Raw genomic sequence first — 23,287 nt, 5'->3', positions numbered from 1 at the left:
GTTCAGAGATAAATCATGGAACATCGATATCAAATCCCCTTTAATAATCATGGAGCGTGCGTTTATTTTGTGGGAAACGTTTGTTTTCAGCCGGATGATTTCTTCCTCGCGTAAACCGCTTCCTCCCCTCGACACGTATCACGCTGGGCACCACAGTGTCTTGCTTTTTTCCATAAAGGATGAATTTAATTGGCTCAAAATTAAAGCATTAAGAGATACAAAACATAATGAGCGACACTCAGCCTTGGCATAGTTAGTATGTGCAAAGACAACATCAACACGTGTATACAAAAATTAATATGTCAACAAATAGTAAAGACCAAAGCTAGCTATGCGTAGGCGAGAAAAAACAAACCAAAGCGATCAGATTCAGAATCTCGCTTGGATACAATTCTCCACGAGACATCGTATCCGTATGAAACTATGAACACGTTAGATGATTCCTAGTTGCCTGCAATTGGAACTTTGGTCAGTCCACTTGGGATGAGAAGAAGGAGCGAGAGGGGGATGAGGGGGCGAGTGCCAGCGAGACATGGGGACACTTGTGAGACCTCGGTCAGGAGTGATCCATAGTCAACAACACGGCAGTGGCATCGCAACTGAAGGCCAATCAAACATTGATTGTGCGGGTGAGGGTGAGGGGTTCGTCGGAGCTAGAGAAGGGGATGAGGGGTGGGTTAGAGGGAAGGCCAAACAACGGAAACTCAGCGGAAGGCAAGAATCAGCGTCATGGCCCTCCAAGCTCTAGATCTGAAGCAACCAAAGCCCGTCGGACCTTGAACTCCCCTTCTACCGCAGAGGTAGCAAAGGGAGGAATGAGGAGGACCACCAACAACAACTCGCGTCCATCGTAGAAGGCACCTGGAGGAGGAAAAGATGGTCACTAGATATCACTCAGCTGCTCTGATGACAACAACAAACCAAAATCTACTATTTACAAGGGCGACCCGAGCTCCACTCCCATGCCCAGTTGCCCACTACGATCGAGGCCAGGAAAACGAAGTGATTCTCAATGGATAAATGCGAGGGAGGAAAGAGAAAGATCGATAATTAAATGAGCCTGGTGTGAGTTTCTGCTTATTTGAGATGACATTATTTTGTTCTGATCACATATCGATGAACAACTGGGTAACTGACACAGACATCAATAGGGCAGAATCCCCGTGGTTCTGCCGTACTCGACAAGGTCGTCAAATATCTCACCTAGATCATTGTACTTGTACACAAACCCTTCCCTGATGAGCTTCTCAGACGACACACACACTCTCGGCCTCTCTGGGGACCCATCAAAGCTACAAAAACATACTTGGACGTTGTTAAACCTTCAAAAAAAACATGCATATGTATCCAATAATTTAGATAGATAGTCCGCACACCGTTCGAGTTTTATGTTGTATTGCGGGTACTTCTCCGCCATGAGATGAGCGAGTTGCAAGACGGTGGTGTTGTGACTGCAGCAGAGGTATCTTCCTGAGGAGGACTCATTCTCGGCGACGAACACCTCGGCATGACAGAGGTCGTCGATGTGGCTTATGGGCACGCAGTCCGTGGTCAACTGCATGCCCATCATGATATCCATTTGTGCCTCGTCGCCTGAAAATTGCATAGGACAGGCAGACACCATGCGTGTGACAACACCGGTCAGAAGAACACGGGACAGAAAACAGAGCATACTTGTTGTAAAGTAAAATAAAAATGAACATAGAGAATTGCAAGCCTCTCTCACCGGTCAACAGGGAGAGGGTGACAGGGACGCTTGATGTGGGCTTGGAGACCGGCGCCGCGCCCAAGATGAACACCGGCAACATGGTGACAAGGCTGATGCCGTTCTCTTCCGCGAATTTGCTCGCCGCCTTCTCAGCAAGCACCTTCGACACTGCGTACGCCTGGGATGCCAATATACACCGAACCAATACCAACGTTTATGAAATGTCCGGGCCCGAGATACTGAACACAAAGGATTTATGTACCCATGTTTCTGGTTTGTTGGCCCTGAGGTACTCGACGTCGGACCAGGAGCCCTCGTCGAGCACACGAACGTCGTCTGGCAGCGGCCTCATGGAGACCGCAGAATCCGACGACGTCAGGATCACTCGCTTCACCGTTCCGACTCTCACGCACGACCTCATCACGTTCAAGGTTCCTTGGACGGCGGCTTGGATCATATCCCTCTGCAGCCAAACACCAAGCGTAGTAAGTTAACCCCGCGGGCTTGTTCGATTTGGTGGGGATTGAAGGGATTAAGTCCCTTGCAAGTTGCAAGTCAAGATCTCCTTCAATCCTGTCAAATTCCATGACGAGGGGATTCATCGAACAAGGACCGTAGAGAAAATAAACTATGGCTGAGAATAATTTGTCAAATGCTTGTTAGACATGGATGAGAATTTCCCCGGCCAAATGGCAGAGAATAAACTATGCGCTTGTTAGAGCATGATTGGGTTGCCAAATGCTGAAATGCCCACATGATCCCAAATCTTCTATGGCTGACAATAATTTGTCAGTGAGAGGGCGATGGTTCTGACAACTTAAATGTTTTGGATTGTTTTGCAATTCCCAACAACTCCATCAAAAAAAAAAAATCAGTTGCCAGAAGAACAGTCCTGCAAATGAAAACAGAGCTTGCTCCGACGGCGGAGCTGAAAGACAGTTGCTTGCCTCAGGGTCTGCTGACCCGAAGTCCATCGGGGCAGCGACGAGGAAGGCGTAGTCGCAGCCCGAAACTGCCTCGTCGAAGCTGCCTTCCTCGTCCAACCGGGCACGGATGATCTCCAAGCTGCCAAGCGATTGCAGATCCTTGAGGTGGGCATTCTTCTCCGTGTCCTCTGCTTACAGATTACAGAATATCTTAGAACTGAGATCAAAGGTAAACATGTTTTCAGAGAAGTTTTCCTGCCCGACTTAACCAAGCAAATCATAGGATTTCGCATCAACCTATGAAGAGAAGTTTTTCTGAAGTACAGAGAAGAAAGAACTAGGAATGAGGAAACGAGAACCCAACCAGGGTCTCTGACCGTCGTCTTGACGGCGTACCCCTTCTCCAACAGCGTCTTGACGAGCGCTGAAGCTATGTAGCCGCTCCCTCCGGTGACGCACGCCGTCTTCTGCATCTCACCGGCCGACATCGCTGGGCACTGATGATCCCCTAGCTCACCTCGCTTCAAGCACATAGGTTGTTAGGTCGTTCCTCTCGTATGGTTGGTTGTTGGCAGCTTGGCACATTGACAGTGACACGTGCTGCATACTACTCCATTCGTTCTTGAATATGAGTTCTTTTAGAGATTTTAATATAAACTACATATGAAGCAAAATGAGGAAATCTACACTCTAGTATATCTATATACATCCGTATATAGTTTAGGTTGAAATCTTTAAAGGACTTATTTAGGCAATGGAGAGAGTAATAAACGATAGTAGTAACGATAATATATTTTATTTGCAGATCTGAGCTATCGTTCAGTGCAACTTGTCTCGGTTGTGAGGTGTCTACTTCTCTATGATAAAGGTGGGGTTTGCTTCCTAAAAAGGTGGTTTGCTTAGTCGTTGTTCTGCCCATTACTTATCGTGCCTATAGTAAACTCGACCCGCTGCTCGCTCGCTTCCTGAGTAGTACATCCTCTTGACGTTGACCACGCGCTTTGCCATCGCAGAGGATCGTGTCCATGTTCACCTCCAACAGCTCCGGCGTGCCGGCCCCGGACCCGGAGGCGGCCGTCAGCAGCGGGGTCAGAGCGGCGCGGCAGCCCCAGCCGCAGGCGTTTGACTACTTCGTGGTCCTAGACTTCGAGGCGACGTGCGACAAAGGCGCGCGGATCTACCCGCAGGAGATCATCGAGTTCCCCTCCGTGCTCGTCGACGGTGCCACCGGCGACCTCGACCCCGCCGAGTTCCGCGCCTACGTGCGCCCGCAGTACCACCCCGTGCTGACCGACTTCTGCAGGGACCTCACCGGCATCCGGCAGGCGGACGTGGACGGCGGCGTGCCGCTGGCCGAGGCGCTCCGCCTGCACGCCGCGTGGCTGCAGGCCTCGGCGTGGGCCAGGAGCGGCGGCTGCTTCGCCGTCGTCACGTGGGGGGACTGGGACCTCCGCACCATGCTGGAGTCCGAGTGCTGCTTCAAAGGCCTCGCCAAGCCGCCCTGCTTCAACCACTGGATCAACCTCAAGATCCCCTTCGCCGCGGCGATGGGCGGCGGCAGGTGGGCTGCTCTGCGGTCGGCCGTCGAGGCGGCGGGGCTGGAGTGGGAGGGCCGCCCGCACTGCGGGCTCGACGACGCTCGTAACACGGCGCGGCTTCTCGTGGAGCTGATGCGGCGCGGCGTGCAGCTCAGCATCACGACCTCGCTGAAGGCCCCATCGCCTCAGGTAACTGTAACTCCATACGGTGGCGCCGCCGCGGCGTGCTACTGCTACTGCGGGGTGGCGAGCAGAGGCGGCGTGGTGGCGGTGCCCGGGCCAATGCAGGGGAGACGCTTCTACGGTTGCGGTCATTGGACGCCGTCCATGGGAGCAGTGTGCTCCTACTTCATGTGGGCAGATTAATTGCTAGCCAATCCATGGGTTTGGATTTGGAGAATACGCTATAAATTATGTACATGTGCTAGTATGACTACAGCTCTTTGATCTTCTTGTCAGCACAGTGTTGACAACACTCTGTTGAGCTTGATTTTCTTAACAACTTGAATGCTATTGCGTGGTGTATTTGATTTTCTCATCAACTTAAAATTCTATACATGTTTGAGTATACTCTGTTTTGCTTAAAATGATTCATTTTGTAAACCATGGAAGAAAATTGCTTGTTCCACTACTAGAATCTAGTTTTGGACCGAGTTCATTTCATCGGGAGCACGGCAAACTCTTGCATGGCTTGATGCAAACGTGCACTCGTCAGCGAGAAGAAACTTGGGAAACTTGACATTTTTTCATGTACGAGTGAAAAGGACTCGGAGAAGGTATGAAACTCGCAGTGTCTCATGTTCACCGAGTTCCTCCGGATAAAAACTCTGCAAAGACTGGCAGGTGGGCCCCATGGACGAGCAGGCAACGGAGCTGTGACGGCGGACTATGTTTGCTGGCTTTCCGCTAATGGAAACTTGGCAATATTTTTACTTGTCTTTTTACCGAATTCGATGGGTCACGTGTATGTTGAGTACCGTGAAAAACAACTCGACAGTTTTTTTTGTTTTTCCTTTTTTTTTCATACAGAAATCAAGGAGTCAAGTGTATGCCTAGCACCCACGGGGATAAACTCGATATAAATATGGCAGGCGGGCCTGTGTGGCACGTGTCATTGACTACTGACGGTTGGTCTCCCTATGAAGAGTTCCGAAACTCAACCAAGGGTTGAATCTTGGTTTGAAATGGGCAACGGGGCGAGGGCTCGTGCCAAATGCAAAAATACTCGTCCGCCCAAACAAGCCCATCCCAAACTCGCTAAGCATGACATAACATGGTATGCAACCAAAATAAAGAGTTCGCGGGATGGCATGAGTGGTTGTACAACGCCTGCACAAAGGTTCAGTCGCTCACAAATGTGACTTTGGGTACCTCCTACCAATTTCTTTCAAAAAAGGTGAAAAGGACAAATTTACACACGCACAAAAACACAGTCGTGAGACTTTACTTATTTGAAAGCACATTATTTGTTGTGATCACATATAGATCAGCTCCTGATCCACATATCAGTGGAGTAAAATCCCGGTGGCCCTGCCGTACTCAACAAGGTCATCAAAAATCTCACCCAGGCTCTCGTACTTGAACACAAACCCTTCCCCAACGAGCTTCTGAGACGAGAGGCACACTTTTGGTTGCTCAGGGCACCCGCGAAATCTGCAGAAAACACATGTCGTCAGTGGCTCACTGCGGTCTGAGCGTGCATGCATGTGCTGGATTTGTACATACCGATCGGCATTCACATTGTATTGTGGGTATTTCTGTGCCATGAGACGAGCGAGTTGTAGGACGGTGGCGTTGTGGCTGCAGCAGATGTACCTCCCAGATGAGGACTCGTTCTCGGCGACGAACACCTCAGCGCGATAGAGATCCTCCACGTGGGCTATCGACATGGTGCCGGTGACGGACTGCAAGCCTTCCAAGATGGCCAACTACGCCTCGTCACCTGAGATATAAAGACACGTCACCGGTCAATAGGGTTATAATGTGTCGGTGTACAAAAAGAGGGTGCGTTTTTGTACCCCTATACCTGTGCACGGGCAGTCGGAGCCGCGCCTACGGTCACGCCAAGCAGAGCAAGGGAGGTGAGCCAAGATAAGACCGAAGCTCAAGATAATCAGAGCAAAGCCAAGGCCAAGACCACAAAGAGCAGAGGGACGAAGCAGGTTCCCCCGGCAAGACCCTTGCCGGGGCAGCCTCAGCAGCCCCGGCGAGATCCTTGCCGGGACAGCTCGCCCCACACCAACAGAGCGAGCCACCCTTGAGCCCACGGTCCCCCAACGCCATCATCCACGTGGGGCCAGGGCTCGGGAAGGCACCTCTGTGGTGGCATGCAGATCTTTGTGAAGACATATTCAAGATCAAATGAGGATTAGAAGACGACAACCCTCGGCAAGATCCTTACCGAGGAAATCCACCAGACCCCCGGCAAGGTCCTTGCCGGGGACGACAGCGCGCCACGGCAAGACCCTTGCCGGGCGACAAGGCCCTCTCCAAGGACGCCAGCAGGGCCACCGCCAGGCCCACGCCAACCAAGCTTCCACCGCCGTTCACATGCACCTGCCAGCCCAACTAGCTGGGCGGGCACCTGCGTGGCAACATGCAGCTCCCAGGCCAATTCATCGAGCGCCTGCGTGGCGGCATACAGATCTTCGTGAAGGCTCCACCACCGCGTCACCTCAGCTACCTGCCTGCCTACGTGGCGCCGCACGCCTCACTGGCCAGGGCGCGTGTCAAAGCGAGGAGGAGCGGCGACGGACGGGACGGACCTCGCCCCCGTCCCCGATAAAGCAGAGGGACACCTAAGCTACGCATTAAATGCGTCTTGTCCCGTAATACGAGCGATAAGCTCAGGGCACTGTACGCCTTTCCACCTCCTGTGTTCCACTGTGGCAGCCCCTTTCGACTATAAAAGGAGGCCCATGGCATACTGGAGAGGGATTCGGCTCTTTCGAACCACGCACTGACCACAGCTAGTTCGAGAGCTCAAGAATTCTCTGAAATACACCCACCAAAGCAGGACTAGGGTTTTACGCATCCTCGCGGCCCGAACCTGGGTAAACGACCCTTGTGCTGGCTACTAACCCTGCTCTTCCCGCAACCCCGCGCCCCGGCAACCATAGTAGAGATTCTTGTGATCCCATAGGTGTCGTTCCACACCGACATAGTGGAATGTCGAAATGATAAAACAAATAGCCATAGGAAAAATCTGTCTTCCATCAGTCTTTCGATTTTTTTTCTTCTGAAGGAGGTAAAAGCTTTGCCACATCACATTATTTAAGAAGAGTTTACAAATAATACTCGACCAAATGGCCGGAGCTACAAAGAACTACTCTCACGGTATCAAAGATCCTAAAACGTTTGGCCCGTGCCTTCTTCCAAAGAGGAGCCTCGTCTTTTGATATTATCAAACACGGTGCCCGATATGGATAAACAATTTTTTAAAACCCGGGCATTACTCTTACACCCAATTTCAGTTAATAATATGTGAAAACAAGAGAGAACTCAAGATCATGGCTTCTCTGCTCATCTTTCATTTTGTACACAAAAAGAAGAGAAATACTAGTAGGGATGCCCAACACATGCATGTGCATCGATCACTCACCGGACAACAAGGAGAGGGTGACGGGAACGCTGGACGCTGCTTTGGAGACCGGCACGGCGCCCAAGGTGAACATGGGCAACACGGTGACGAGGTCGATGCAGTTCTCCTCCGCGAATTCGCTCGCCGCCTTCTCAGCGAGTACCTTGGACACCAAGTACCCCTGCGACATGAACACGGGAGACAAGATACCAGCGTCAGCCCATGGCAGGCGTCGTGTCACTACTAGGAAAAAGACTAGATGGAATGGCCACTAATGGCGCACCAGACATGTGGTGCGCCACTACTATAGCAGTGGCGCACCATGTGCTGGTGCGCCACTAGTAACAATTTTTTTTCCAAACATACTAATGGCGCACCAGGGCACAGTGCGTCATTACTAGTTCTAACTAGTAAGGCGCATCAGCCTCATAGTGCGCCATTACTATATTTTTTTTTTGCAAAACTACTAATGGCGTACCAGTGTATAGTGCGTCATTACTAGTTTAAACTAGTAATGGCGCACTGTTCCCCGGTGCGCTATTAGTGTATTTTTTTGTGCAAAACTACTAATGGCGCACCACCAGCAGGTGCGCCCTTAGTAACCAGGGTTACTAATGGCGCATTTGTAGGTGGTGCGCCATTAGTAACCTGGGACCAGCTAGATATTTTGGACAGCCACACCTACCCACTCACTTTCCCCACTTCATTCTCTCCACCTCCTCCTCCAAGCTTGTCTCGGCTGCCTCCTCCTCCTCACCTCATTTGCACCATAAATTCATCCAAATTAAGTGGTTAAACCCCCTTTTTTGATAGGTAAGTAAGGGGGAAGCTATCTTTATGTTGTTCTCCCTCCAACAACGTGCACATGCACTTTTTATGTCCTAGCTAGATCTATGTATGTTTGTGGTGTTGCATATGTTTGTGGTGTTGCATATATGTTTGTGTTTGCAGGTACCGGTATTTGAAATGCGATAGTTGCCAATATTTTGCCGGAATGTTGATTCATTTCCGTTTCGGCGAGAATTTTGGCACTATGCATTCTTTTTGGTCCTATTTTTAGGGAAAGTCATGCCAAATTTTTTCTTGGTTCTAAAATATCGTTTTGCTCTACCCCGCAGGCGACCATGGTCCGCACGATGACCGAAGGCATCGTGAATAGGTTTTTGAGCTCCGCGAAGGCCGAGATGCTTGAAAAGAACGAGACGGAGATAAGATCTCCGTGTCGAAGATGCAAGCTGAAGAGCCTTATTGCGGACCCGGATTCCGGGCAGGTGCGGGACCACCTGCTCTTGCGTGGTTTCATGGATGGCTATCGGTGGCAAGGTGATGAAGATGACTATGAAGTCGTCCATGGGGGCCGGGCAAGAAATGAGGAAGGGCAGCAAGACAACCACCGCGGCTCGGGCGGGCGAGAAGACGAAGAATCTCCAGGACATGATCACGACGGTGATGCTGTACACAGTCATCATGTAGAAGATGCCGGACATGATGATGAGGAAGATGCCGGAGCAGACGAAGGGCATGATCATGAAGATGAAGATGCCGGCGGAGCAGACGACGATGGACCATCAATGGGCTGGGTGCAGGACCCTCATATTCAAGAGCTGCTTCTCAAGCAGACGGATAACGCAAGAGCTGCCGCCCGAGAGAAAGCCAAGCTGGATCAACTGGAGATAGACGCGGTTACTCCATTGTATGAAGGATGCAGGCCCGAGGATACCCGCCTGAAAGTAACGCTCATGGCTCTGGAGATGAAGGTAAAACACAAAATGACCGACGCATGCTTCGACGAGAACATGTCATTCTGGCACGAACGTCTTCCCAAGGGGAACAAGTGCCCGACCAGTTTTGAGGAGACGAAGAAAATCGTGTGTCCTCTGGATTTACCGCACGTGAAATACCATGTGTGCATGAACAATTGCATCATTTATCGGGACGAGCACGCGGAGTCTACCATATGTCCGGTGTGCGGCGTCACTCAATACAAGAAGAGGAAGAAAGCTCCTCGAAAAGTGGTGTGGTACTTTCCGATCACTCCTCGTCTGCAGCGGTATTTCGCGGACCCTAAGGTAGCAAAGCTCCTGCGTTGGCACGCGGATTGGGAGGAGAAGAAGCGAGAAGATGACGCAAATGATCCGGAGATAAATAAAAAAGACAAGATGCTGAGTCACCCTAAGGATGGGAGCCAGTGGCAAGCGTTGAACTTCGAACACCGAGAATTTTGGAAGGATCCAAGGAACATCGTGCCGGGCGCGAGCACCGATGGAGTCAATCCGTTTGGCAGCCAGAGAAGCACACATAGCACCTGGCCTGTGTTTGTGTGGATGTACAACCTTCCCCCCTGGTTGTGCATGAAGAGGAAGTACATTCACATGAGTATGCTAATTGAAGGGCCGAAACAACCAGGGAACGACATCAATCTGTATCTAGGGCTGCTGAAAGAGGAGCTAGACACGCTGTGGAAAACGCCAGCCAATACGTGGGACGCCGCAGAGAAAGAATATTTCCCTATGAGAGCCGCATTGCTCACGACGGTGCACGACTATCTCGGTTACGGATATCTCGCGGGGCAGGTGGTCCACGGATTTTCTGGATGCGTCAGGTGCATGGATGACACAACGTATTGCCAGCTAGATAGAGATCCCGGGTCTTCGAAAACCGTGTTCATGGGACATTGAAGGTGGCTTCGCGACGATGACCCGTGGAGGAAACGCAAGGATCTGTTCGATGGTGAAATCGAACCCCGAAGACGCCCGCGTACGAGGAGCGGCGAGGAAATAGACGAGCTGTTGAAAAATTGGAAAGATTGCCCACTGCCGGGAAAGAAGCAAAAGGCGCCAGTGCCGGGAAATAAGCGAAAGGCGCCAGAGCCGCTGCTGAAGGTATGGAAAACGAGGTCTGTTTTCTGGGACTTGCCGTACTGGAAGATCCACCGTGTGCCTCACAGCCTTGATGTCATGCATATCACGAAGAACGTGTGCGAGAGTCAGCTTGGTACCCTGCTCAACATGCCAGAGAGGACCAAAGATGGGCCGAAAGCAAGGGCAGACTTGAAATCAATGGGCATCAGGGAGGAGCTTCACGCTAATGATGATGATGATGAGGCGAAGCAGGACACGGAAAGTCGTCGCAAAGGCAAAAAGGCCAAGAAGACCGGAAATGACTTCCCTCCCGCATGCTTCACTCTAAGTCAGGAGGAGATCGATCAGTTTTTCACCTGCCTCATAGGAGTAAAACTTTCTTACGGTTACACGGGGAAGATAAGCAGATACCTAGACTCAGCGAAGCAGAAGTTCAGCGGGATGAAGTCTCACGACTGTCACGTGCTGATGACGCAGATACTTCCAGTTGCAATCCGTGGGATCATGGACGCGCACATCCGTGAAATGCTATTTGGCCTATGCAACTTTTTCGACGTCATCTCTCGAAAGTCGGTTGGCGTGAGGCAACTCAGAAGGCTACAGGAAGAGATCGTGGTGATACTATGCGAGCTTGAGATGTACTTCCCGCCCGCATTCTTCGACGTTATGGTGCATCTGCTGGTCCATATCGTGGAGGATATCATCCAACTCGGGCCGACGTTCCTGCACAGCATGATGCTGTTCGAAAGGATGAATGGTGTCATCAAAGGATACGTTCGCAACATGTCACGTCTAGAGGGAGGCATAGCCAGGGGCTTTCTGACCGAAGAGTGCATCTCCTACTGCACGAATTATCTAGGCATCGAGAACCCCATTGGTCTGCCCCTCAACAGGCACCTCGGCAGGCTCGCTGGATGGGGTCACCGTGAGGGTCGCCGCGGAATGCATGTCGACTTCGAGGGTCGACTCGCCGACTTTGAAGAGCAAACCTAGTCGCGCTACAACACATAGACGTGGTCGATCCTTGGGTGGTAGAGCACAAAACCTTTATTGAGAAGACGTACAATGACCGAGGCCAACAGAGGACGGACGGAGATATAATCAAAGAGCACAACTCATGTTTCATGCGTTGGTTCAAGCAGAAGCTTCTGTCGTACCCTTTACATGAGGATTCTTCTGCGGAAGAACAACTCATATTCGCCTTGTCACAGGGCGCCGAGCACAACCTGATGACGTATGAGGCATACGATATCAACGGCTACACATTCTACACCGAGGACAAGGACATGAAGAGCGATGGTTATCAGAACTCTGGGGTAACGATGGAATCCTACACCGGTAACGACAAGGACAGATACTACGGAAGGATCGAGGAGATCTAGGAGCTGAGCTACGCTGGAGAGAAGGTCCCGATGTTCCGTGTCAGATGGGCCAAGAGCGTCATAAAAGAAGACCGGTATTTCACCACCATGTTATACCCGAAGCCAAATCCAAGACCGCAGGCGCGAACGTCACCGCGAAAAATGAGCCATGGGTACTGGCTTCCCAAGTGGACCAATGCTTCTTCATTACCGACCCGTCAAAGCCCAGTCGTGTTGTCGTGAGGAGAGGCAAAAGGAAGATCATCGGAATGGATGGAGTCGCCAATGAGCAAGACTTCGACAAGTACGGCGACCCGAAGATGGAACATGACGACGACGATGAAGTATCAGCATACACCACAAGAAGAAGCAGGACCACCCTACCTAAAGGACGTCCGTTCAAGAGAAGAACTCCATTTACGAAAAATAAGGGCAAGAAGATTGTGAACAGATAGCTAGCTAAGATCGATTGTATTTAAATTGTAGCCTTCATTTCTCGATTGTATTTCATGGGCACTTTTTGAACTCATGAATATTTTTAAATTTCATGGACACTCGATCTCGATCGCTATCCCACCTCGCCAGATCCGGTCCCCCTCGCCGCCGAGCACCCCCCGCACCCTCTACCCCGCTCCACCGGCCGCCGCCGCCGACCCCCCGCACCCTCCCCCGCTCCACCGCCGCCGACGACCCACCGCACCCTCCCCTGCTCCACCGCCGCCGACGACCCACCGCACCCTCCCCGGCCCGCTCCACCGCCGCCGACGACCCCCCGCACCCTCCCCGGCCCGCTCCACCGCCGCTGACGACCCCCCGCACCCTCCCCGGCCCGCTCAACCGTCACAAATGAATGCAACTAAAATTGCAAAAAAAACAAATTTGATTATATTTTCAAATAACAAATTTGATGATATTTTCAAATAATAAATTTGATGATATTTTTTCATATTCATAAATATTTTCAAATAACAAATTTGATGATATTTTTTAAAAAATTATTACTATTTCATATTCATATTCATTTTCTAAAAAATTATTAGATGCAACAAAAAATAAAAAAAATTACTTATGGCGCACCTCTGGCTGGTGCGCCATTGCTATATAAAAAAAAGATTACTAATGGCGCACCTCTGGCTGGTGCGCCATTGCTATATATAAAAAAAGATTACTAATGGCGCGCCGACCGTGGGTGCGCCATTGCTATCTAGAAAAACATTCTAATGGCGCACCGCTTCGGGGTGCGCCATTAGTAAGTTTCCCCCCTAGCTAATTCCTCCCTCTCCATCGCCAGATCCCCTTCGTCCCTCTCCCTCGCCAGTCCACCCGCGCGCTCAACTGACCCACGACGCCGCCACCCCGACCCCCGCCGGACTCCACCCCCGCCGCCCCCGGGCCCCCCACCACTGCAGCTCCCCCGCGCCGCCGCCCCCGCGCCCCCACCACTGCAGCTCCCCCGCACCGCCGCCCCCGCGCCGACCCGCGAAGCACGTGGCCGCCGGCCTCCCCACGACCAACCGAGGCGCCCAGGAGGACCGCCGCCGTCTTCCTCTTCGACTACGAGGACCCGGACGAGCTCGAACGCCCTCGAGCCATCCCTTCGACGCCGCCGCTGCCGCCGACCCCGACCCCAACCCCGACCCCGGCCCCTCCGGCGACCGGCCGCGCCCGCCCAGGTCCCTCTCCTCCTTCCTCCTTCTTGTCCAGCGCCCGCCACCCCGACAGCATCTCCAGCAGCACCACCCCGCAGTTGTACATTTTTTGGGGTATTAAGGCATTTTAGAGTTAGTTTTATTCATGAGGCAGTACTTTATTTTAATATTTGAAAGGGCCTTTCACAAGACATGTATTGTCAAGCACATCGATGAACTAATCTTTTTATTTATTATAATCTTACAACCAAACATAAGCAGGACAGTGTTGGGTTCAATTTTCACTGGTATTTATTTTGGGGCATCAATGCATTTTAGAGATAGTCTTGATGGATGCAGTGCTTCAATTTAATAATCAGTAAGGACCTCATAGTAGTACATGCATTGTCAAGCACATTGAAGGAACAATCTTTTTTGTGCAGTACAATATCCCAACTAAACACAAGCAGGACAGTGATGTGGGAATACCTGTTCCATTGAGGATTTCTGACATCAGATTAGTTTAGCAGCCCCATTTTGATACCATTACTTTTCTTGGGGGGCAAATCTCCAGTGTACTTTTTTCTTTTCCAAAGGAAAAGAAAATGTGGTGTATAACAAATGTATTATTTGGTGGAAATTGAGATATCATATTAATCATTGACAAATTGGCTTTGAACAAATAATCTTAAATCCATGCATACCTACACAATTCATCTATTTGCTCAAATTTCTCCAAATTTGCATTTTATTGTCTGTTTATGATTTGGAAATATTCTAATTCAAGTTTTGTTGCGTATAACAAAACACAGTCACCTCCAAAGAAAAGCATCAAGGACGGTACCTACAAAAGGATTATCTGTAATGAGGTCGATAAGCTGGTAACTAAGTTCTGTTCTGTAAAATCTCTCGACTTTTTTTAGCGTTATAAGGGTCCATAAGCAGTGTTGTCATCAGGTCCAGACATAAGCTCCTGTAGTAAGTAGCTTTTGGTTTTATCTTTGTAAGATAATTGGTTCTTGTAGTTTGCTGTTGGTTTCTCTTAATGGAAATCGGAGGGGTAAACCCTTCCTTGATAAAAATTAAAGTGTCTGGTTTGTCGATTGCAGAACTGAACTTCTCTTTGAGAATGTGTACTCTGTGCTCTTGACATTTGCGCTTAAAGTTCTGAGAAAATCTACATGGTTTTTCATTTCTGTTGCATTGTTTTATGTATATGGTATTTCATTTCAGAGTTACACTTATATCATATTAATCATTGACAAATCCACATGCTTAATCAATCAAGTAGTAAGTTGTTTAGGCTTGGCCATTTCCACTCATTGTAGATACATAGAGTTACACTTTTGTTACATTGCATTATCTTTCTGTAGAGTAGTAATGCTCCACTTCCATTGGTACTACTTGTGATGCTGACAGCAAGTCTGTAAGTACTCTAGTTAGTTAGGGAGGGAGGGGGCTAATTATAAACAGTAGCAGATGCATGTGCTACCTATTCTAGACTGATGATGAGCAATGTGTCCACGCATACATTTCTTTCTTTTCTCTTTTTGGACGGGAATATATGTGTTGTTATCACCTCACCAGTGGTCAGATTTGATGTTTGGAGTGCACACTGACTGGTGGCGCCATTTTTTTACTGGCTTTTCACTGATTAACCTAACTATTTATCTTAATTAATTTATTAATGGATCAGTTAGTACTACTCCAGTCCAGTGGGTAAATATGGATTAGCAATGTCATCAAGCTGCTCTCCAGCAAACTAAGAGAGAGAGGGAGGGAGCAGCCATGTGGCCACGTGTTGTGTATGAACTGCAATTTCATTTATGTTGTTATAAGTTTGTTGCTGTCAGCATGAGTTAACTTGCTGTCATTTATCGAAATTCAGAATGTGCTGGACTATATGTTCATTGGTACTACTTGTGATGCTGCTACTGTACTACTTGGGAATTTTGTCAACTTGTGATGCTACTGCTGTACCCCGAGAGGCCCTTGAGTTTGCTGGAATGTCGATTAACTTCCGTTCTGGCAAATTCGGGTACTCCATATGTCCTATTTTCAGCAAAGGTCATGCTGAAATTTTCCATGAATTTTAGCATGACTTTGCTAAAAATAGGACATATGGGGTACTTGTGACTAATGCATGGGCCGGGGCCTTAGTACTTAATTAAGTAGGATCAACTGCCCCTTTATTCTTGCTGCATTAAACCATAGGTGGCAATAGAGCCAAGTGATTAGGCCCAACTTAGAATTCTCCTTCCCAGCTTAGCTTTTAGGGTGCCTCGGTGTCGATGAGAACCTAAATGATGTACGCTTAGGCTTTGAGGGTGCCTCGGCGTCGACAAACCCTAAATGATAAAAGCTTAGCTTTTAGGATGCCTTGGTGTCGACAAACCCTAAATGATGAGACCATGATCTTGTTCCTTGACAATAACCAACTTTTTGACCAAACTTTTTTCCTATTTAGAGCGAAACATGGCCCACAACGATGAGGCCGGTGGTTCGGGCGGCAAGCAATTCTGGGAGCTGTCCCAGGAGCTGGAGGAAGAACCTCACCGCTATGAGGACGACGCCGCGGAAGACACCGATCCTGACTACACAACCCCTAGTGGCGTCGGGGATGACACCACTGATGGTGCCACCGAGGATGCCACCACTGATGATGGCGGCGCACGCACAGATGGCAGCCAACCGAAGAGGCAACGGAAGGACCGGCGCCCGAGCGTGCTCGGCACCGTCAAGGAGGAATTTACTGAAGTGAACTCCGACGGGCATCCAACGGCGCCCAAACAAGTAGTCAAGGGGTACTCGGTTCAGCTCGGGTGCATTCTCCGGAGCACCGTCTCGATCAACACCGAGAACCTAAGGCATAAGGACCGAGGGAATTTGCGCAGCCTCCTCTTCACGAAGCTGCACGAACGATACAAGTTCCCCGCTGAGTTTGCAAACACACGCCTCTCAGGGAATAAAGTGAACAGTGCCGCCCTCACGAGGATGAGCACGGCCCCGTCTACATGGAGAAGCACGGTGAAGGCAATGATTGAAAAAGGTGATAGTTATGAGAAGATCAAGGCGAAATATCCTTTGATGAGTGAAGATGACTACAAGGAGTTCAAGATCAAGTGCGAGAGCAGCGCAACCTCCGAATCAAGTCAGTGGGGGAAAGAAATGCGGCAGTTGAACTTAGGGGTCCACCAACTCGGTCCCGGCGGTTGCAGAGTGGCGGAGCCTATATGGAACAAGGAGGACGCGGAGTGTGCCGAGCAAGGCCTACCGCCCCGCTTCGAGAAATTCCGTGACAAGCAGACCAGGAACTTTGTCAGGGCCCGGTACAAGGAGGACCCGGTAACAAAGGAGCTTACCACGGATCCGAAGACCAGGGCGCTTGAGCTTGTTCTGGTAAGGAATACACCCCCGCGTAATTAGCTCCATATGGTTGCATTCTAATTAATGAAGCCAAATTTCTAAATGGTTCACATTCCTTCCGCAGGAGGCTGAAAGCAGTAGCGCGGGGTCGTCTCAGAGCTCCCCTTTTGACACCCCTTTAAATAGGGCGTTGAATGTAATGAAAAACAAGGATAAGCTCAGTAAGCCGTCGTCAGCTGGTCGTGTGGCCGGCAAAGGCTTGTCCACAAAATGGTCATCATACTATACCGCTGGTGGGCGAAAGGAGAAAAAGACCAGCTCGGAAAGCCAGTCGTGCGAGGTTCAAGAACTCAAGGCACAAGTGGTGCGGATTTCGGAGATTGTCCAAGAGCAAGTGCAACAACAACTAGGAACGACGCTCACCGCCATTGTGCCTACCTTGATTCAGGGGCTGACGACGTGGATTGCGGGCGGCCAACAGGGGCCTCCCCCGGTTCCCAGCTTCACGGCCAGCAACTCGCACAACGCGCAGGCGGCGCCATTGGTGTCTCCGGCGGAGGCGGTATTCGTGTCTCTGGCGCCGGCACGGGCATTGGAGCTTAATGCACCCGGGTGTATGCTGGCCGGTACCTCGCCAGCAAGCGGCCCCTCCGTCAGTTGCACGCCCGCCGTTGGCGGTGCCTCGACATTAGCCGAGCTCGACGACATCACGGTAACTAAGCCTCTCGGCCGATGACTTCATCTCCTTGCCTTTGACTGGGCATCCCTGACGCCCTACATGTTTTCGCAGGGCGTCGCCGACGTTCCTTGCACTCTCCTGCACTTCATGGGCGGCGAGTTGGTCGATGTCGCCAAGGGCAGAATCGTTCAACCAGGCAACCGCATGTTCCACGGTAATCCGATGCCACCCACCTTGTATAGGGTTGAACTGGTTCGGGTGCTGCCAGGCTGCGACGAGTTGTTACCTCCGATTCGACTCGCTGGGGCCGACGAAGATGATGTGATGACCCTCAGCGCCTGCGTAAGCTGGCCCCTGCTTTGGCCGAAGAGCCAGATTCGTTTGCGGGCGGGGGACACCACCCCACAGACAAGACCGCCAGTCGTGCCAGCGCCAAGCCATGGCAAGAACGCCGCAACGCTACCGGACATGCCGGACATCCCTATGGCACAGGATCCGGACATGCATATGGCACAGGATCCGGACGACGACGACAACGACGACGGTACATTTTCCAACGTCGATAAGTACTTTGCCGAACATGGGTACGGTGACGAGTTCTGCGGGCCTCCTTCTCAAGAACCCAACCCTGAAAAAGACGACCGCGATCTAGCTGGTACGGCGGAGAAACCCAATTGCAACATGCGTCGTCTGGCGTTCAGTTCTCAGGAGACGCCTCCAGCTGCCGCCTTCACCGAGCCTCAGATAGCTGAGGTGCGAAATATTATCAGCCCCAACACGCTCAAGAAGGCGGTCTGTGAGCAGAACTCGATCCCATTACAACAGACCGGGAAGAAGGAACGGAAACGAAAGACTAACAAGGGCGCCAGTGCGAGCCAGCCGGCACCGAGTACGATCCGTACTCAGGACGGGCCACCTTCACCTAAGGATATCTCGAGGAGGGTGCATGTGGCCGGTAGGGCGATGCTACCGACAAATATGCTCAATGCTGCAACCGGTGCTATGCGGAGTCTGCATGACAGTGTTCTTTCTTTGGAGAAGCGGCGTCTCAGAGAGAATGATGTGGCATACCCGGTTTTCGTGGCCAAGGTGCCAGAGGGCAAGGGCTTTGTGGATAGCGCCGTCGGGGGTACGATCGTCCTGCGGTTTGATGACATCTTTGCTATGTTTAACCTTCATCCGCGGCACTACACCTTCGTTCGCCTGTTTTCGCTGAGTATGGAGATGCGGATCATTAGAGACAAGACCCCGGACATTGTGATAGTCGACCCCTTCTACATGCGTGTCAAGATCTTGGGCAGCGCTGGGGACCGGCAAGTCGCGAGTTCACACCTCGAAGGCGTCATTCTGGCAAACCCAGATAAGGATAACTTCCTCGTGCCTTACTTTCCCGAGTTAGTCATCCCCTAACCGCCCGTAACATATGATTTCTTAGATTTCGATCGTTCTTTTTTTTCTAACATTCCGTGTTCTGTGCAGTGACACACATTGCACACTCATCCTCTTAAGACCGAAATATTCCATGGCCACGTATTTCGACCCGGACCGTGACTCCAAGATAGACTACACAAATATCAAGAAAGTTCTTGATGATGCTCTCCCCGGCTACGCCGCATCTGGAGGCACCTTTAAGAGGCCAGCTCGTAGGTACGGCAGGCACGTGTTCACCCACAATACGACGTTCCCCTGCGTCAAGCAGCCGCCTGGCGGTCAGAAGGATGCCTACTACGCCCTCCATCACATGCGGGCGATCGTATGGGACCATAATCACCTTCTGCTACCAAATAATCTCAAAGATTGGGCCGCAAGCTTGGCGGCAATCCAGGACACGGACATCCGACAAGAATTCTTTCGCATCCAGTCGGAGTTTGCAGAAATCATCCATCAAGATGTCCTTCGTACCTCGGGGCGGTTCTACCTCAAATATCAACCGTCCAATAGTGAGATAGACACAATGCTACAAATGCAGGCTGACAACGCCCGCGACTTCATGACCATCACGACAGACGGCGGCTTCATCCACGCTCCGGTCCCATGAGTCGAGTCGAAAGTAATGATGCTATGTGTGGTTCTGAAACATTGATTAGCTCATGTTGTAATTAAACTTTAATGAACTTGTATGTCTCTTTGGTTTGGACAGTCGTTCAACTTAGATGTAATCGATGCTATTTATTAGTAGGACCATGAATCGTGCTATTAATGTCTTGCTTTTCTCTTCCGATCCTTTTGTTGCATACTTATATATTGCTTATGTACTGTCTGTTGTTTGGCTAGTGCATAGAGATGCCGTCGTATGTCGTGTACAAGGGTAAGGTTCCCGGAGTCTATGACGACTGGGAGGAGTGTCGGAGACAGGTTCACCGTTTCAGCGGTAACAGTTACAAAGAGTACACCACTAGGGCGGAGGCGGAATCTAGATACGCGCGCTATCTAGCGGGAGAGAGGAGGGAGAGTTGGAGGAACCGGATGAAGACCAGTTTCATCGCGATGATGCTCATCGTGATGACCGCAGCTCTCTTCTATGTGATGGTAGTTTAGATGATCGATATCGACTTGTAATGTGAAGACAAACTCGCTACTCACGGTCTCGAGACTTGTAATGTTCTATCTTTGTTCGGTCTTTTGAATTCGGAGACTAATATGATGAATTGTATTCGGAGACTAATCTTCTACTGTATTCGATGAATCTGTTGTTGCTGTGTGGTGCTGTCTATATTTTGTCTAATAATATATTTTGTAATCGCCATTAGTATGGCAAAGCACATGGGTAAATATGGCCCCCTGGAAGGCATACTAATGACGCACGGTGGGCTATACTAATGGCGCACGGCGTGATGCGCCATTAGTATACCAGATACTAATGGCGCACCAGTGGTGCGCCATTAGTATTTAATACTAGCAGGCAAAACTGGTGTGCCACTAGTAGGTCTTTTTCTAGTATGTGTTCCCGAAATCCATCCGCGGATGTTTCTGTGCGCTTAATAACATTGAAACGAACGTACCCAGGTTGGTGGCTTGTTGGCTCTGAGGTAGTCGACGTCGGACCAGGAGCTCTCGTCCAGCACGTGGCCGTCACCCTGCAGCGGCCTCCTGGACACCCCGGCGGTCGACGACGTCAGGATCACGCGCTTCACCGTCCCTGCCCTCGCGCACGACCTCATGGCGTTGAGCGTTCCTTGAACAGTTGCTTCTACCTGATCTCTCTGTCGTCACCATCACCGTAGCAACACAAAGCACACAGTAAGTTATAGTTGTCCCTGAAGAGGAAATAAGCTGGAAATTTTGGGATGCCAAATGCTAAAATGACAATTGCCATCAGATGGTAATAAGAATCAGAAGCTCTCTACCAGTCAGAACTGTACGTGAAAACGAAGCTTGGTGGAAAAGGCAGTTTACCTCAGGATCTCCCGACATCAGGTTCAGAGGAGCGGCGACGAGGAAGACGTAGTCGCAGGCAGAAAAAGCTTGGTCGAAGCTGCCTTCTTCACTCAGATCGGCACGGATGATGTCCAAGGGGCCAAGCGCTTGCAAGGCCTTGAGATGGGAATTCTTCTCCGTGTCATCTGCAGCGACAAATTACGGAATCTTCAGTTGGGGGCGAACCTTGGGAGCACAAAAACTCGAAGCAATCTCAGCAAAAGATTTACATAAGATTTGGTAGGCATGCTTTCCTTGTTGAATTTACTGAAGATAGAACTGGCAACAAGAGTCAGGAGTCCAACCGGGGTCTCGGACGGTCGTCTTGACAGCGTAGCCTTTCTGAAGGAGCAGCTTGATGAGCGCTGAGGCGATGTAGCCGCTCCCTCCGGTGACGCACGCCGTCTTCCTTCTCTCACCCGCCGACATCGCCGCCGGCCGCTACTCTAGTGCCGCGATCCAGGGAGGTTCCTCTGCTCTGGTCTGGTTGTTGGCACACTGCAAATACCTGAGAACCCGCTTATATCCCCTCGGGGCAAGGAAGATCCTGTGGTAAATTATACTCCAGGGAGTAGTAGTAGTAGTACGAATCAATCAGAGGGGGTCCGTTTGGTAGATGAAAATGACCAGCATGTTATGTAGAGTCACTGTGAGAAAGTGACGGGTAGCTTTGGTTGGTGGATCTCAACAGCGAGCTACGTTCAGTACCACGTGATGCTGCGTTCACCTGCAGGGTGAGATTTTTTTTTCTTAGAAAACATGCTTGGTGAGAGAGGAGGATTTTTTTTATATCAGAAAATGGTGAGAGATGAGATCGGCTAGCAGTCCTGTCCTTCTCGAATGAAATGAGCGCTATAGCCGGCCCATTGCTCCGGCTCTCTCCGATTTCGCTTTACTGTTTTCCAGCTGTTTGTTTGTTTTTCTGCTTTTTTTTCCTTTTTCCTGTTTCTGTTTCTCTCTCTCTCTCTCAATTTTCCCTTTTCGGCTTTATTTCTTGAAATTTTATTTTTCTATTCCTTTTTTACATTTTCATTTTTGTATACAACAATCTTTTCAACAGATACACAATTTTTGTTGTAAAACACATGAACACTTTTACCGGGACCCAAATATGGTTCTCGACGGTGACATGGAAATAGTAATATCATTTTCATATATAAGATAAACACGGAAAAGAAGTAAACAAAAGGTACACACAACATTTTACCGTGCTACGCTCTCGGCGAGAAATCATGAAATCAAGCTTAGGCATCAACAGTTCAACACGTCTTGTGCCTCTAGGAGGAAGGTTTTATTTTGCGACCACGGAATTCGGTTCTAGATCCCAGGATCGAGAAGTCCACCATGTCGGTATGGAAGGATTCCCAGAGTCTTGTTGTGCACGACGACATCGTTGTATATCTCATCTAGATTCTTGTACTTGTACTCGAACCCCTCCTTGATGAGCTTGTCAGGCCAGTCGCTGACCATGGGCTCCTTCGGAAGCTGTCAGGAGTGTAGAAACTACACTTCTTTGCACATCAATATATCAAAACATATTGCATGTATAATTTATTGTTTTCTCAAACAATGAAGACAAAAACTCCACCCCGTCTGAATGATAGAAAAGATGCTTAATTAATTTTACGGAAAGTACCTAAGGTTGAAGACAAAACAAACATCCACATCAGTCTTTTTTTTTTGTGAACACATCAGTCGTTATGTAACGTGACAGCTTTTGAGGGCACACATGACCGACCTAATACACAACGGAGACACTCACGCGCTAGGCAAGCATCATAGTCAATAGTCCCCACAAACAATTGTGACCGCACCACCAACAACCCCACCGCAGCTCGTGTAAAGCTACGCTAAAATTTGGTAAATAGTCGTCCACAAGCACCGAGAACGTGTTAGCTCTGATTCTGAAGACCAAGTAAGAGGGACGCTGCTTCGGTGTGCCTTTGGGTCTATAACATGCGGGCTCGGTCCAAGTAAGAGGGGCTGGCCGTGAAGGATCTATCCGTCGACTGTCCTAATCACCACCTGGAAGCCACCGCTGCCTCTTGGCAGACAGAACACTACAAATGTCCATGGAGCATCATATCAGGACATGACCCCTTTTTTTTCTAGGAATGGTGACGAACCAGCATATCAATACTTTCTTATCCGGCTATATTTTTACAGATTTGATGCCTGAATCAGATGGTTCTCGATGGTAACATGGAAATAGTAATCTCATTC

General features: G+C 50.0%; 2 protein-coding genes and 1 pseudogene across 3 annotated transcripts; 1 reads left to right on the top strand and 2 right to left on the bottom strand.

The window, feature by feature from the left end:
• Nucleotides 1-214: 214 nt before the first annotated feature.
• On the bottom strand, nt 215-3,228 carry LOC109736125 (anthocyanidin reductase ((2S)-flavan-3-ol-forming)). 2 transcript variants are annotated; one of them, XM_020295344.3, is made up of 7 exons: nt 2,999-3,228; nt 2,656-2,822; nt 1,971-2,171; nt 1,727-1,886; nt 1,377-1,593; nt 1,204-1,292; nt 215-861 (listed from the first exon to the last, which is right to left on the bottom strand). In XM_020295344.3, the coding sequence occupies exons 1-7, from the start codon at nt 3,165-3,167 to the stop codon at nt 728-730; spliced, it is 1,137 nt and encodes a 378-aa protein (XP_020150933.1). In that variant the 5' UTR covers nt 3,168-3,228; the 3' UTR covers nt 215-727. The 2 variants fall into 2 exon arrangements, with proteins under 2 accessions (XP_020150933.1, XP_040255792.1); XM_040399858.3 differs by lacking the exon at nt 215-861 and having other exon boundaries at nt 1,048-1,292; nt 2,999-3,227.
• A 314-nt stretch (nt 3,229-3,542) lies between these two features.
• LOC109736131 (uncharacterized) lies at nt 3,543-4,740 on the top strand. Its single transcript, XM_020295348.4, has one exon. The coding sequence runs from the start codon at nt 3,660-3,662 to the stop codon at nt 4,536-4,538; it is 879 nt and encodes a 292-aa protein (XP_020150937.1). The 5' UTR covers nt 3,543-3,659; the 3' UTR covers nt 4,539-4,740.
• A 722-nt stretch (nt 4,741-5,462) lies between these two features.
• On the bottom strand, nt 5,463-21,668 carry LOC109736126 (anthocyanidin reductase ((2S)-flavan-3-ol-forming)-like; annotated as a pseudogene).
• Between the last annotated feature and the right edge of the window lie 1,619 nt (nt 21,669-23,287).

This window comes from Aegilops tauschii, chromosome 2 (assembly GCF_002575655.3).
Source record: "Aegilops tauschii subsp. strangulata cultivar AL8/78 chromosome 2, Aet v6.0, whole genome shotgun sequence".
Classification (NCBI taxonomy): Eukaryota; Viridiplantae; Streptophyta; class Magnoliopsida; order Poales; family Poaceae; genus Aegilops; species Aegilops tauschii.
This window is presented reverse-complemented; position numbering and strand designations above follow the sequence as displayed.

Bases quoted from the DNA above. Each gene is read 5' to 3' on its own strand.
- LOC109736131 (XM_020295348.4), top strand. From the start codon at position 3,660: ATGTTCACCTCCAACAGCTCCGGCGTGCCGGCCCCGGACCCGGAGGCG.
- LOC109736125 (XM_020295344.3), bottom strand. From the start codon at position 3,167: ATGTGCTTGAAGCGAGGTGAGCTAGGGGATCATCAGTGCCCAGCGATG. The intron at 2,172-2,655 runs GCAAGCAACTGT...GTTTGGCTGCAG, and splicing joins TCGGGTCAGCAGACCCTGAG to AGGGATATGATCCAAGCCGC. The intron at 862-1,203 runs GTGAGATATTTG...TTCCTCCTCCAG, and splicing joins GTACAAGTACAATGATCTAG to GTGCCTTCTACGATGGACGC.